This window comes from Perca flavescens, chromosome 5 (assembly GCF_004354835.1).
Source record: "Perca flavescens isolate YP-PL-M2 chromosome 5, PFLA_1.0, whole genome shotgun sequence".
Classification (NCBI taxonomy): Eukaryota; Metazoa; Chordata; class Actinopteri; order Perciformes; family Percidae; genus Perca; species Perca flavescens.
In genome coordinates, this window is record NC_041335.1 from 27,175,141 (window position 1) to 27,190,973 (window position 15,833).

At 38.1% G+C, this 15,833-nt stretch overlaps 1 protein-coding gene across 1 annotated transcript; it reads left to right on the plus strand.

Annotated features, from left to right (window-relative positions):
- Positions 1–3,946: 3,946 nt before the first annotated feature.
- LOC114555382 (long-chain-fatty-acid--CoA ligase ACSBG2) lies at positions 3,947–14,705 on the plus strand. Its single transcript, XM_028577739.1, has 12 exons — positions 3,947–4,470; positions 5,653–5,741; positions 6,346–6,466; positions 6,570–6,650; positions 6,879–7,028; positions 8,993–9,160; positions 9,242–9,423; positions 10,533–10,766; positions 11,537–11,754; positions 12,580–12,719; positions 12,802–13,045; positions 13,858–14,705. The coding sequence occupies exons 1-12, from the start codon at positions 4,147–4,149 to the stop codon at positions 13,947–13,949; spliced, it is 2,043 nt and encodes a 680-aa protein (XP_028433540.1). The 5' UTR covers positions 3,947–4,146; the 3' UTR covers positions 13,950–14,705.
- Positions 14,706–15,833: the final 1,128 nt, after the last annotated feature.

A 15,833-nucleotide genomic window follows, 5' to 3' on the forward strand; every position in this document is an offset into this window, starting at 1 on the left:
TTTTTCTGACATGTTACAGCTCTTTTTCTGCTTCAGTTGATTGATTGTTTTATAATTTACATTTCAGAACACAAGAAATGACCTTCACAATTTAATTAGATTTTTATACTTGAAGATTCAGAAGTAACGTTTCCTTTCTGGGTAATGTACAATGTACAAATCCAAGTCATTCACGTGACTTAAATCTACTTTTGTGCACTACAGGGCACTTAAATTGATATTTGCATAATGTAGAGCAAAGGCTTTGCCATTGCCACTTCATATTGCCACATTGTAGTTTTGTAAGTCGTATGAACTTTGGTCCAGAAAAAAATGGACCAAAGTTACCTTAAAAACTAGAGGTCAGACTAAGATTCTGCTGGGCTGACAGATCTTTATCTAATATTATTTTATTAAAAATGTATCATGGTTTATGTTAGAGTGAATGTGTTGCTTATTCGCAGTGGTGGGAAGTAACTAAGTACATTTACTGAAGTACAGTAAGTACAATTTTGAGATACTTTTACTTGAGTATTTAAATTGAATGCTTCTTTGTACTACATTTTAGGGGGAAATATTGTGCTTTTTACTCTGCTACATTTATCTGACAGCTTAAGTTACTTTACAGATTAAGATATTACGAACATAACATATGATTAATATACAGTATAAAATACCACAATCTGTAACATTAAAATTAAACTTTTAAAACATTAGTAATAATATTCCATAATAACAATAATAATATAACTGGACGGGATCATTCTGCCCAACAAGTTGTTTTACTTAAATACTTTAAGTACATTTTGCTGTTAATACTTTTATACTTAAGTGAAATCTTGCAGGACTTTTACTTGCAACAGAGTATTTCTACTGAGCAGTACTAAATCAGAAAGGTAAAGGTATGAGTACGTCCAGAGCCCGTCTACAGATAGCCTGTTCACTCCCTATTAAACCCCATTGTACCGAATTTGGTTGCAGTTCCACCAGAGAGCCACTGGTGGTGATCGCATACGAGTGCAAAACGAATGGGAGTCTATGGAGCTAGACGGCTAAATTTCTCTTTCGCCTGATGGTCGTTGAGAAATCTCAGATTTGATTGTAGTTTTTGCAAGTTCAACATGGATTATAGCTCGAAAGTTGAATGAACGAGTACTTTTGGCCTTTCGATTTCTTACAGGTTGAGTCGTTCCCCATAACATGCTAGCATTCTGCTAAATGCTGATTATTCAATGAAGGACTGATTTACGACCAGAGATTCCACTTGATGGCGAAGCGGAACCAGAATGTCAGAGTGAATATTTTGCCGTGGTCTTTAAAACATTAGCAAACCTAAAAAAACCTTAAAAAAATCGAACACCCAGCAGTGTGTATTTTCTTAGCCTCCCCTTTCGAATGCAACATTCAAATTACTAGACAAAGAATTATATCCTGAGAAAAGTGGATTTTGAGGGGTATAGCTCCATAGACCTCCATTCATTCTGCACTCGCCCGTAACCGCCCTCATATGGAATCAGAGTGAAACTGAAACCAGTTCAGAAGCCAGAAGTATCCAGAAAGTTCTCCCCTTATTAGAAATTCTCTGGTATGTCTTAGTTAAGTGAAGCCCAACTTGTGACCATAAGACACAGTAGTAGAATCTTTTACACACTAGATGGCATTATTTCACTGTCTGCAGTACATACATCAGAGAGTCGAGAAAGCCCTCACAGAGACATGCTCTTGTCGTTTTGACAATTAAATTTGATCTAATTCCTTAAACTTTGGTTAGTTACTTTGTTAACTTAAATCAAATAGTGATGACTGAGTTGCTTCAAGTGTGATTATATGGGTTAAAGAGTATTAATGGTGAACACATGTAGATGCCCCAATGCTTTCTGGCACAATATTCAAAGTTTGGACATTGATTGCGTTGGGTTTGACATGTTGCAATGGCTTTGGTAAATGTCACTCTTGTATAAATTACAGAGCGGTGCCGTTTCAAAATAGATCATTTTATCTGCGTGGAGGATAACTAAAGTGTTTTTAATGCTAATTTTACTTCATGTCCATTTAAGATAGTTTTCTCTGTTATTCCAGCAAATACAAGATGAATGTAGAAGAGGATTTGGTTAGGAGCGATGGGGTTGCAGTCATGGATGGTAAAACTGAGAGGTATGTAAAATAATGCACGTACCAAAGTGACAAATCATGTAGATTTGATCTTCTTAGGATCATTTGATTTTAAACTATGTATCTATAATGATGTTTTTCCACAGCATGTCTACCCAAAAGGCACAAACTGTGTCAGACTCCACAAACTTAAAGACCCACTCCACTCTCATACATAACGGAGGAGTCACCAAAGCTGTGCTCAATTCAACATCTGAGCTGGAGAAAGCCACTGAAGGACTTTCACTAGGTAAGAAGTCTAGGATAGGCTGAGTGCTGAGCACAGTGGTTCCCAAAGACTCCAAGACAAATCTGAGTGTTTGTGAGATTAACAAGATAAGAAATAATATATATATATATATATATATATATATATATATATATATATATATATATATATATATATATATATATATATATTGCTCTCACAAATTCAGTTGTTTTTTCTTGTCTTTTATTGTGAAATTCAATGAGAAGATAGCATCACTAGTTAAACACATACATATCGAAACATGCAACCTGTGAAAAAGGGTCGTAAATAGACATTATATTGCTTTAAAAGGTCGAAAGCCAAACAAAGCCACTAACCGCTGCATGAAGGGCAGAGTTTGCAAGATATGCAGGGTATTAAATTGGCAGGAAGTAAACAAAGCAAAAAGAACATTTCAAAAGCTCTTTGCAACAATAAAATACAAACAAATAAAATTAGATGTAGATAAGATGTATTGATTGTTACATAAAGCAACGTTTTAAAATGGTTTTGAAGAAAATATTTGAGGGACTAAACTGATTCAACAGTTTCCCCAGGCAGATTTTTTTCCCACCCGTTCAAGTTTCCTTTGAACTTTAGTGTTGATTATGGAGCAGAAAAGAACTTATTTCTGGAGGAGCTGCAGGTGTGCTGTAGCATCAAATGACCACCAAAAACAACATTCCATAACCTTTTTGTTCTTAGCCTCTTTTTTTTTTTTTTTTTTTTTTACTTAATTAGCCTTTTTGTTCTCACTTCAAAGACCATTATTTCTTACTCATTGTCAAAAGGTGTTCTTTGTTTTTTTTGTAGTCTGAGAAGGTCTCAAACAATCACAACATTTTAGGTCACTGACATTTAAAGGGAAGTATTTCTGTGTGTCAAATAAGCAACGTGTACTCGTGGATAATATAACCAAGGAAAATAAGAGGGGAAAATAGGATTATACTGGGTTTTACATGGGGACGAATATGGATAACATGTTAAGAAGGAAGAGTATGCTATTTAAAAATAAGATCTGAAGCAGTGTAATGGTGCTTCTGAAACGCCTTGTCGGCATTTTGAGATGCAGTAAAGAGACTATTGAATAAAAATCACATGATTCACTGTGTCAAATGATGAACCAAGATCTTTAATCAACTGACAGAAATGTGTGACCTTTATGAAAACAGTTGCAGTTCTATGAAGTTGTTTAAAACCAGAGTGAAGTTTGGAAAGACTTCACCTTTAAATGCTTACAGCCAAAGAGCTGTAGCAATAGATAAAAATAAAAAATACTAACAATGCTAAAGTGTTGAGAACATGGTGTAGGAGTTTCATAGGAACTTCTTTCACTTTTTGCAGAATAGAAAATAAAAACGATGCAATAGGAAGGAACAAAAGAATCAATACCATTTTGCTAATGCCCAAAAATAAGAAGACATGGTGATGGCAGAAAAATAAAATAACATTACGTAAAATTAAAAAAAAGAATTTAAAAGGAAATAATAGAAAGGAACTTTTTGAAAACAAAGTGTTTTTGTTTCTGTGTTATTGATGCTTTCAATTTAGTAACTCATTTCTACTGCATTACTTCCTGTAACCAAAACTGATTAGTAGGTAGACAACATTCCTGCACAACCTGCAAAACATGCTGCTCTGACTCATCTGGTGTAAGAGACCCAAAGGGGAAGTCCAGAGATTTCTGCAGTCCTCTCACACACCTGACTCTTCTTCTAAAGCTTGCTGTGTCACGGTGTGGTGCCGGTGAATTTGACTTGTTGTTAATGGCGGCTAAACGCGGCTGTCCCTGTTATGCTAACACAGAAGAGCCCAAAGCAGTTCCCCTTTCAACGGCAACTGCACCAACAACTCTGGCCCCAGCTGACCAGCTATGGAGCACCAGCAGAGACAAGGCAGTAAGGCTGAGGATGGAAGGCTCGGGGCCGGCCTCAGAGACTCCTGTGACTATCCATCAGATGTTCCTGGAGACGTTGGGAAAGTACGGGGATCATCCAGCCTTGGTTTCCAAAAAAGGGGGTCAGTGGGTGACCCTGACATGGAAGCAATACTATGAGCAGTGCCGAGCAGCAGCTAAAAGTTTCCTCAAGGTTGGTCTGTTTATATTGTTATATTGTACAAAAGCTATTACTACAGTGCAGTCAGGACATATTTGGGCAGTGGTACATTTGTTTGGTATGTTGGCTCTCTTCTCCAACACAATTTATTTCGATTGAAACATCAACCCTCCTGTTCTCCTTAAATTTACTAACACCCCTTATCGTTGGGGTCAATTAGACCCAAGCAATTGAAACCTCCAGAAAATGATTGTAATTCAAATGATCACCTAATTTTGTGTCAGGTACTTTATGTCTTTTTGTTGACTACCTAAATAACCCTTTAGATAAAACATAACCCCTCCAACCCCTTTATACATCAAGAATACCCAAATATGCAAATTCCCATTAAATCACTGATTGACCCAACATTTTACAGAATGATTATCTTCTTACAGCCATACATTTAGCCACAGTCACATGGAGGCCTGGATTGTATTGAGAGGGTAATTGCTGGACCCGCTTGTTCCATACACCGTGTATCGCTAAGGAAAACAAGAGGGTTAACTGTGTCAAGTTTGCTTTTAGCTTTAATTTAATGGTGTTTACATCCGTTTTGGGTCAAAAATGTAAGAATTGTAACCTCTTTTTATAGAAACTGCAGTCCTCTGAAATTAAGGAACATAAACTAGGCAAGGCTAATACATTAATTGTATATAAAACCAAAAACTAATCTTGACAAAAAAAATTATAAAAAATAAAAAAAACTGTGGGCCTACGGATAAAAACAAATCATCAAATACAAATCCTGCACCCAATATGAACATGACCACCGTTAAAGCTTAAAGTCAGTACTTAAGTAAGCTTAAGTCATAGTTGCTGTTCTTCTATATTTATAAGCTAAACTAGTGTAGCAGAAGTGATTGATTCAATAGAGTAGTGGAATTTATGGGACATGTCATGCACATGAACCATTGCAAGACTTGGCTTCACAAAACCTACGATTCCCTGTTTGCACCAGTTTTAAGCAGTACCTCAGAATTTCCCCCCTCTCTCACTGTATTGTCTGTGGAAGGGGCTGCTGAAAATTAACACCTGGGTGTGAGAAATTCACAGCTTGTGTTACGTGTCCTGTTTCATCGACATGTCCGTATCCCACGACGAGTGGTTTTTGATTTCATTAAAGATACATGCCCTTTTAAAAAAACAACAAAACAAGAACTTGTCTTCTTTTAGTTAGGGCTGGAGCGTTACCATGGTGTGGGGATTCTAGGATTCAACTCCCCCGAGTGGTTCATCTCAGACGTCGGCTGCATCTTTGCCGGGTAAGATCACATTTAGTGAACTGAGGTTGATAAAAGCATATCTGTCCATGCTTATCTCGAAGTCCATCTCTGTGTCTATAACCACACCTGTTTGGGTCGTACCATTTAAAGTCTCAGGAAACCTAATGTGGGTGTTAAGCTTGTAACCACCCATTGTCCTCCGATACATGAGCAGGCCCTGACTGCCCATCGGGAACATTATTTTATATCTATGAATGGGACTACTGTGGGAATTCCAGGTGGCCTAGCCAGTTGATTGGACCTGCGTGACTATACTTTACACAGCCTCATGAAACTATACAACCACAAACTATAGAGACATAGGGCATTCAGAGGGCATATGTCTTCCACCTTTCATACAAGAAATGCAGCACAGAGTGCTTTTCACTAAGGACATTTCATTAAATAAATAGACATATAATGAACATAAAAACAGGACAATAATGTAATTTATTAATGGAAAAACACTAAGTTATGAAAAGTGTAATTATTTGTGATACAACCTGTAGGCAAATGAGCATATCCACAGTGAATAGTGCAAGGAAATGTGCGCATTCAATAGTTTTTTTTTTTTTTTTTTTTCTTTATCTGATTTGTCTCATAGGGGTCTGGGAACAGGAATTTACACAACCAACACGCCCGAAGCTTGTCAGTATGTGGCTGCCAGCAGTGAGGCCAACATCCTAGTTGTAGAGAACCAGAAACAGCTTGAAAAAATCCTACAGGTCAGAAGCTTTGTAACCGCACTGGCCCTTAGAGTGCCTGTTTTCAAAGATACAAAAAAAATCAGCCCCTACATGCCTAAGTTTAATTTGCCTTTCCCAACAGGTTAAAGATCAACTCCCTCATCTGAAAGCCATTGTCCAGTATAAAGGCGAGCTGCAGCAGAAAGCACCATTCCTGTATACAGTATGTTCACTCAGCAAACATATTGATGAAACCGAACAATAAATATAATACCATACTGTGTGTGATGCCCACAGTGTTGTTATCTTTCTTACTTGTGATATAAGAACTGTAATTAGATAAATGTGACGGAACTCAACTGTATTAAACTTCACTATGCTGCTGCAGTTTGCAGTTCAGGGTGGATTTTGACACACTTCTCTTTTTAACATAATCTCTGTATTTGTGCAGTGGGCAGAGTTTATGAAGCTGGGAGAGGAAGTGCCCGACGAGCAGCTGAATGCTGTGATTGACAGTCTTCGGGCCAATGAGTGCTGCACTCTCATCTTTACCTCTGGAACCACTGGCAACCCTAAAGGAGTCATGTTGAGCCATGACAACGTAAGTTATCTAGACAAGATACTATCCTTTTCTTAGCTTGTATTGTTTTGACATGAATACAATGTTCCTAAACCAGAATTTTGGGAGATATAACAGCATTTTAATGAATTAATGAAAAGAAGAAGAGGTCCCAACATAGAGCCCTGGAACTCCAGAAACTGGCACAACATACATTGTATGCTAACACATCAAATTCTATGAGAAAGGTAGCACCCAGACCGGACACTTTTGTTACAAAAATCAGTTTACTACCCCCCTTTTAAAGGTGCAATATGTAATACTGACAGCTAGTGTTTAAATTAGTTAGTGCAGTACAAATTCAAAATTTTGGAGAGAGTTGTCTCCCCCGCCCCCTCCTCCCCAGACTCAAAGTTCAGGGAGGTTGCCAGGCTGAGACCGCAGCATCCACAACAATGTTGCTAGATGCTTGTCTCACATAGCAAGACATTACTCGTACTTAGCATGGCGGCGTTAGCCAGGACCAGTCAGGATCACTTTACTGGCTATGTCTCAATTGTTTTTGCAAGTAACCAACTTGGGTACTCTAGCTATATAATTCAACGAGTACACGCAGGGCTTAATTTGAGCCGGAACACAGCAGAACATGTTCCGGCACCTCCGACGTTGGATCCGGAACCTTTTTTGTTGGATCCGGCACTTCCCGTGTTACCAGGAAAAATTAATCGCCTAAATGAAAAAAATAAACTACTGTTTGTGTAGTGTTCAATGTTGTCATCTGTCTTGCTAGTCTTTATTCCCCATTGAAGTTCCACAAAAATGTTGTGTTTGCATTTTCGATGCGTTTTGAGGTGAATTATCAGGGTAAGACGGAGGGCGGGGAGGCACTTCAACAGTGCGGCGCTGCACTTCTAGTGACACAAGCATTTGTGCTGGTTGAGATTGCTGTTATAGCCTCGTTTCAGTCAAGGGAAAAATGTCAAAAAGACAACAAAGTTTGCTTAACTTGTTCAAATACGCTGGCCAGTCCGATCCCAAACAAAAATTTAAATTTTGGTTAATTTAATAGTCCGATGGATAATTGCTGCTTGTGAAAACGATTGTTGCAGTGTATTATTTTTATTTATTTTTTTTTACATTTTGCACCAATGCAGTGCGTGTTCTGAAATACAAATAAACATTGGCCTGATGTATACACACAGCGTTGTTTATCTTTCAATTACATCTCCAATATTTTCCCGGGGTTGGTAACGTCTCTGGTCACACAACTGTTAGAAACATGCCTTTTTTTTTTTTTTTTTTTTTTTTTTTTAGGTCGGGTAGAATATATCTTGGTTGAGCCTGTTCGTTTGTTTGCTGCTTTCATGGCTGTCCAAACATTACAGCTGTAGCGCGCTGGGTTTACACTTTTACAGGTATATCTGGCAACCCGGCCTGCCTGTCAAACTGGACAACACAGGCCAAAACACAAACCGAAATTCCGCCACAGAACAGAAATTTCAAAAGAAGAAAATACTGGCATTAGCATTGTTGTCAGAAAAGATAGTATTTCAACTTGGCATGTTTCCTTAATATCTGATGACGCATTGGGGTCAATTTTGGATTTATTACAGTAAATATATTACATATTGGACCTTTTAAGTTTTTTTCTTTCAAATGAGGCACAGTTATTGATCCAAACCCTTTCACTGCCATATTTGGAGCGGCCTCCTCTACACTGCTTGCTTGATGACTGATTCTCCTAAAATGGATAAAAAAGACTGCACAACCCTTTTATAAACATTGGCTGGTAGATAACAAGACACACCTCAAACTCGAACAGCTAAACCAACCAACTTTTGGCTCTAACAGAAAGTTCTGGCAACCTTTTCAGCTCCTTTTTAATGCACGTGTGGGACGGATCTAGGCTGAAGCTGAGGATGTTGGTGTGGGGTTTGGTGCTGATTCAAGACAAATATTTTAATAAGAAAACTCTGATGACTCCTTTGCTATTTTCTAACGTGCAGCTGACATGGACAGCCTACACGGCATGTTCCATGGTAAATGTTAAATACGCTGAGGAGGTGATGGTCAGTTATCTACCACTCAGCCACGTGGCAGCCCAGCTGTGTGACATATGGATGGCGACTAGGCTTGCCATGACCATCTACTTTGCAGAGCCAGACGCCCTCAAGGTGAGGATGCCTACTGTTGTATAAACATGGAATTAATAATGAAGGTTTCCTGTTTTGACTATTCCTCAATCATTTTACCAGGGCTCCTTAGTAAACACACTGAAAGAGGCTCGTCCAACTTGTTTTCTGGGGGTTCCTCGTGTGTGGGAGAAGATGCAGGAGAAGATGAAAGCTATTGGTGCCAAGGCAACCCCAATGAGGAGGACAGTGGCGGGCTGGGCCAAGTCCATAGGCCTGCAATACAACTACAGCGTCATGAACGGGTGAGACAGCAGTAAGGATCCTATACTAGAATTTAGCAAGAACACGTCAAAGGCCATTTGTTAACAACAATACCCTTTTTAAACATGTGTTGATATGGGATATTACACATTTTCTGTGTATGATTGTTACAGTCTGTTCAAGGCACCTTGCTGTAGTGGTGGAAGAAGTACTTTTACTTGAGTATAAGTAGCAATACCGCTTTGTTACATTCAAGATTTCACTTAAAGTGCTCATATTATGCTTTTTGCCTTTTTCTCTTTCCTGTATTGTGTTATATATCTTTTTGTGCACGTAATAGGTTTACAAAGTGAAAAAGCCCAAAGTCCACCCCAAAGGGACTTACCATCTTCCAGAGAAAACACTGTTCACAAACTGCTCCAAACAGCTCTATTGTAGTCCCGCCTTTACTTCCGTGACAAACGTACATCACTTTATAACACACGTTATAATGTTCACCTAGCTGCTATCGTGGCACTCCCTCATACTCTGCAACTGACTAGCTAGCTGTGCTGACCTAGGTCCTGCGCATGTGCGACTCCCAACAAAGATGGAACAGAAGTGAGATGCCTCACTCTGTAGCTAAAACAGAGAGCTCAACACACAGGGTGAAAAGAGAAGCTGCAGCAATGTGCAGTACAACAAAAATATGGTGTTTTTTGAAAACCTATTCTGGTACATCCTCTAAATACAATTATGAAACTGAAAATGAGCATAATATGAGCACTTTAAATAAAAGAACAAAAGTATTAACAGTTTAATGTATCAAAATAAAAGCACATGTTGGGGAGAATTATTACTATATCATATTATTGGAATACTATTACTGATGCTTTAACTTGTAAGCAGCATTTAAATGTTATGATGAATGTGTAGCACATTTTAACTGCTTTATGTACTGTTGGATAGTTTCATTTATAATACAGTATCATATTTTATAAATTGACATTGTGTTTGTAAAATCTTTATATGTAGCTTAACTCCAGCTGTCAGAGAAATATAGTGGACAAAATGTCCCTTTGGTTCATAATTTTATCATCACAATTTTAACCTCAAAAATATTACTGTTTGATAAAGTTGATAAAGTTTGACTTTATCTTTTGGATTACAGGGAGAATCGGGTGCCGTGGGGATTCATGCTGGCTAATAATCTGGTCTTTAAGAAGGTCCGGGAATCGCTGGGCTTAGACCGCTGCAAATACTGCTTCACAGGTGCTGCCCCCATCACCAAAGAAACTCTGGAGTACTTCATGAGCCTGAACATCCCTTTGTTGGAGTTATACGGCATGAGTGAAAGCGCCGGCCCACACACCATCTCTGATAACCAGAGTTACCACATCACAAGGTCAGCAGCAAATCATTATGGAACGTGTCAACTATGATTAAAAGGTGGTGTTGATATGGATGTAATAATACTACAAGTTGCTGTGACAACCAGTTTGTATTTTTTTTTCCTAGTGAACATTAGTTATAGGTGAACTCAACAGATTTTACACATTTCTTTTTAGAAGTTAGGTCACTTGAGCCAGCGTTGGTTGGTGTTTTACACTACAAGTTTGAAAATAAAAAAAATTGTCAGTGCGGCGTTCTTAAAGAAGTGATCTTAACAAACCTCTGCTGCCCGCTCCTCATCTCTGCTGCTTGTAGCATAAAACATCAAAATCTTAAACCAAACTTTTAGCGGCATAGTTGCATTATGGGTAATGTAGGTGCCAAGTTTTGACAAAGAAGAAAAGTGTATGGAATGAAAAAAAGACAATATCTCTGGTTCTGCTGCAGTTTGTGGTGTTTGTCCCAGTTTTGTTCCCATAATGAAATCTAACAATTTTCTTTTAATCCTGTTTTATAAAGCACTTTGGGCTTTACCTTTGCATGAACAATGCTATACAAATACAATTATTATTAAATTATTATAACCTTTCTTGAGGGGTTGCAAGCAGACATTCATTTGTTTTTCACAAATTAGCCCGGTTTAAATATTTCTACCTGAAAATGTTTTTCATATTTTACTGATTTTTCTGTGTACTAAACTTCAAAGTAGGGGTGCAGTTGTCGTGCAACTTTTGATCACATCAGGTCTATTGTTTTTGCTGACTTGTTGATTTGTCTCTACAGCTGTGGAAAGTTGATGCCAGGCTGCAAGACTAAGCTGGAGAACCCAGATGAGGACGGGAGTGGAGAGGTATGTTTCTGGGGTCGGCACGTCTTTATGGGCTACCTGAACATGCCAGACAAAACAGCCGAGGCTCTCGACCAGGACGGCTGGCTGCACTCTGGAGATCTGGGAAGGCATGACCAGAACGACTTCCTGTACATCACAGGAAGGATCAAGGGTAGGTTGTGGTCCCATAAGTTGGAAACCACAGGACTACAATACCTTTGTGTATGGAAAGTAGTTAAAACAATCTTGACCTCCAACAGCTACAAGAGTATAATGCTGTTTATGCATTGATCTGCATACTAATAATATCATAAATAATTAATATATCAGTCACAGGGGAAATTTTTCTGCAGAACAAATAGTTTTACTTCTGATACTTTTAGTACATTTTGATGAACATACTTCTGTACTTTTACTTTAATAAGATTTTGAATGCAAGACTGATGCTAAACAACACTTTACAACACTCTTCTTCCACTGTTAGTTGTTCTTTATTTTTATATATTTTTATATTTGCACATAAAATCCAATAAAAAAACAACACAATGCATTGGAGTCTGAACATCGGCAAACAGGTAATCTTGCTTTGCCAGACCATCCACACACTGCGGAGCGGAGGAGGGTCTGGCTAGTCCACGCAGCATTCCGGAATAGGAGAAAAAAATACTCTGGTTTATTAGCATTTATTTAAACCAATCACAATCATAATATGCGGCGCCTAGCTCCGCACGGACCTGCTGTAAAGTAGTTGTGGGAGAGAAAACTCCGATTGGACAGATAGTCTAGCTAGCTGTCTCAATTTACCCTGCAGAGATCTGTCGGACCAGTCAACCGTAGTCCTCATAAATCCACCAGAGTTTAAAATTCCAACTAAAAAGGAAAATACATGCATCCGGCGGAATTTCCTGCGGCGCTGGAGTAATCCCGGAAGTGGAACGTCAAGGAAATAGACTAGCAAACAGGTGACAGACTGATTAAACTGTCTCGTTTCGCACAGAACTGATCATCACTGCTGGTGGAGAGAACATCCCTCCTGTGCCCATCGAGGATGCAGTGAAGGCCGAGGTGCCCATCATCAGCAACGCCATGCTGATAGGAGACAAGCTCAAGTTCCTCTCCATGCTGCTCACGCTCAAAGTAACCGGGCCTCCGTTCCTGCACAGTCACAGCTATTGAATAATGAAAACAAACACAATTACCCTTCCCTCTGTGTCAACAGTGTGTCGTGGACGACAACGGCGAGCCCACAGACGAACTGAGCCACGAGGCTTTGAGCTTCTGCCAGCAGCACGACGTGACAGCAACCACGGTGTCAGAGATCATAGCAAATAAGGAGCTAGCTATCTACAAAGCCATTCAGGAGGGCATGGAGCGTGCTAATGCCAGAGCAACGTCCAATGCCCAGAAGATCCAGAAGTGGGTCATACTGGAGCGAGACTTCTCTGTCACTGGAGGAGAACTGGGTGAGTTATTTTGTTTTCTTGCTTTTGGTAATGTCAAATGTCCACACCAAACACTATTATTAAAGTGCTCATATTATGCTCATTTTCAGGGTCATAACTGTATTTAGCGGTTGTATCAGAATAGGTTTACATGGTTTAATTTTCAAAAAACACCATATTTTTGTTGAACTGCACATTTCTGCAGCTCCTCTTTTCACCCTGTGTGTTGAGCTCTCTGTTTTAGCTACAGAGTGAGGCATCTCACTTTCCATCTTTGTTGGAGTTGAGTCGCACATACGGAGTACCTAGGTAAGGACTACTACCCATTCAGAAGCAGAGTATGAGGGCGTGCCATGCTAGCAGCTAGGTGAGCATTATAACGTGTGCTTCAAAGTGATGCACGTTTGTCACGGAAATAAAGGCTGGACTACAATAGAGCTGTTTGGAGCAGTTTGTGAACAGTTTTCTCTGGAAGATGGTGAGGCCCTTTGGGGTGGACTTTGGGCCTTTTCACTTTGTAAACCTATAACGTGCACAAAAAAGATATATAACAAAATAAAGGAAAGGGAAAAATCAAAAAAGCATAATATGAGCACTTTAAGGAAGTATTCACTACTGATGTCAATCAAGTTTAATTAGCTTCTAGATCTAGATCATGTTTTAATCAGACAAGTCTTGTGACTGTGCCACATGCCATAACAACATTTCAGTAAATTTTGATCGATTTAAAAATACTTCTATAGCTGCAGTGGATCAAATGTTGTTGCTCAGCCTAAAAGGAATCTTTAGCTTGAGAGTGAGATAACATTCATCTGCTTTTCTTGTCTGTGCAGGACCCACCATGAAACTGAGGAGGCCCATTGTGGTGAAGATGTACCAGGAGAAAATAAATGAATTGTATGCAGTGGCCACAGAAACCCAGTAAACTACTGCACACAGATTAGATAATACTGAAGAGGCTTGGGGCATGTTTACGAATATTGTATTTTGCCCAGACGTCATGTTGAAAAATATATACAACTATTTTCACCTGAATGTTAAAATTGCAAGAGGTTTATAATTTTAGAGGAAAAATAATCTTGATTCTGATTATGTTGTATTTAACGGAATAGAGGTTTGTGCTGCTATGTTATAAAATGTTTCTGTTGACTATTCAAAGTTAATATTAAAGCTGTTTCACAGCAGCTGTGCATGTTTTGTAAATAAAGCATCCAAATCAGAGCCAAGTCTTGCCATTTACTGAATGGTAGGTGAATTGCACACTAAAACACTGAACGTTGTCAGTCATCATTTTTACAGTTTTTGAAGGAAAGTTTGTGAATCCACTGTGGCCTAAAAGATGAAACTCTCTTGTCTTGGTCATAAGCATAGTGGCATGTATTTTATTTGTTCAGCAGCAGTATCTAAATATTTGTACAGCATTAATTGCCAGTTCCCATGTCTCATGTTGTAAAATAATCCCCATCTGGCAAAGCTGCAGATATTTCTTATATATTTATAATAAGATAATAATATCAAGTTAGTTTAATAATTTCTACAATCACATGTGCAAAGTGTAAAAAGAAATCTATATTAATTTGTGCTTCTCCATGTACAGTTTGACAAATATTAAAAATGTTTATGTTTTGATAGATATTCCATGATTGTCAATAAAATAAAAGTAAGGGATTTGGATGAATTGACCAAACATTGTTTAGAAATGTGTTGTTTTTTTAATCAATACTTGTTTATGTATAGTGAATATGTGCAGTGTTTATCGGAGGGATCTTAACTACTGCTATGCTACGTTTTAATTTTAAAATATGATACAGCATGGTGCAACACAAGAGAGAGACAGCAAATCTTCACATTTGAGAAGCTGGAATCCGTGATTATTTGAAAAATCTTTTCAATCGTTAAGCAAAATTAAATACCTGCAAAACTGATCACATCAGCCTTCGCTATACTTTCTTTTTAGTGCTAGCAAATCTTAGCATCCTAACATGCTATACTAAGATGGTGAACATCAACATCTTAGCACATTTATGTTTATCTTAACTGTTTTTTGAAAATTAAACCATATAAACCAATTTTGGTACAACCTCTAAATACAATTATGAACCTGAAAATGAGCATAATATGAGCACTTTAATACGTTTATTTTACAGAACTGATACAGTACATATTTGGATTATATAAAGTACTCATGTGAACACATGGTGAAATATAGTAGCTGTAAGTAAAAAAAACATATGCATTCATCCCAGTGATGTACGTACATCCATTGAGCCAGACTACATGACCTTTACCCATGTTGGAATTGCTAGTCATAAAACTTGCTAGGCCACATTCAAACTGAAACACAAGCACTGAACTGCCCAGGAGTTTGTGTAATTATAGCTGAATGTTTTCTGCAACAACAAAGCACTCTCTGTCTTGTTAGTTGGAATGCTGTTCAACAGCATTCCAACTATTGTTATTCGGTTCTTTATATACTTCTTCTTCTTATTATTAATATTCCGTACGTTTTTTGGCTCTCCGTAACTTCTGCATACTTTCAGCTATTTAAACCATTCAACTTTTCAAATGTTCAGCTCTTTCAGCTAATGATGGGACTTCTTCAACTTTTTTTCTACTATTTTTTTTTTTTTTAAATTTTAAGCTTTTAAGCTTTTTAACACTTTTTTTTTTAACATTGAAGTGAATGAGAGCAGCCTTCAACTCCTTAAAATCTTCTTCCACTCCCAAAATTTTCAGCTCCTTCATACTTTCACCTACAGACGCCAAACAAACTTTAAAATGTTCACAAAATATTCAGCTATCAGGCTAT

Bases quoted from the DNA above. Each gene is read 5' to 3' on its own strand.
- LOC114555382 (XM_028577739.1), top strand. From the start codon at position 4,147: ATGGCGGCTAAACGCGGCTGTCCCTGTTATGCTAACACAGAAGAGCCC. The intron at 9,424-10,532 runs GTGAGACAGCAG...TTTGGATTACAG, and splicing joins AACTACAGCGTCATGAACGG to GGAGAATCGGGTGCCGTGGG. The intron at 10,767-11,536 runs GTCAGCAGCAAA...TTGTCTCTACAG, and splicing joins CAGAGTTACCACATCACAAG to CTGTGGAAAGTTGATGCCAG.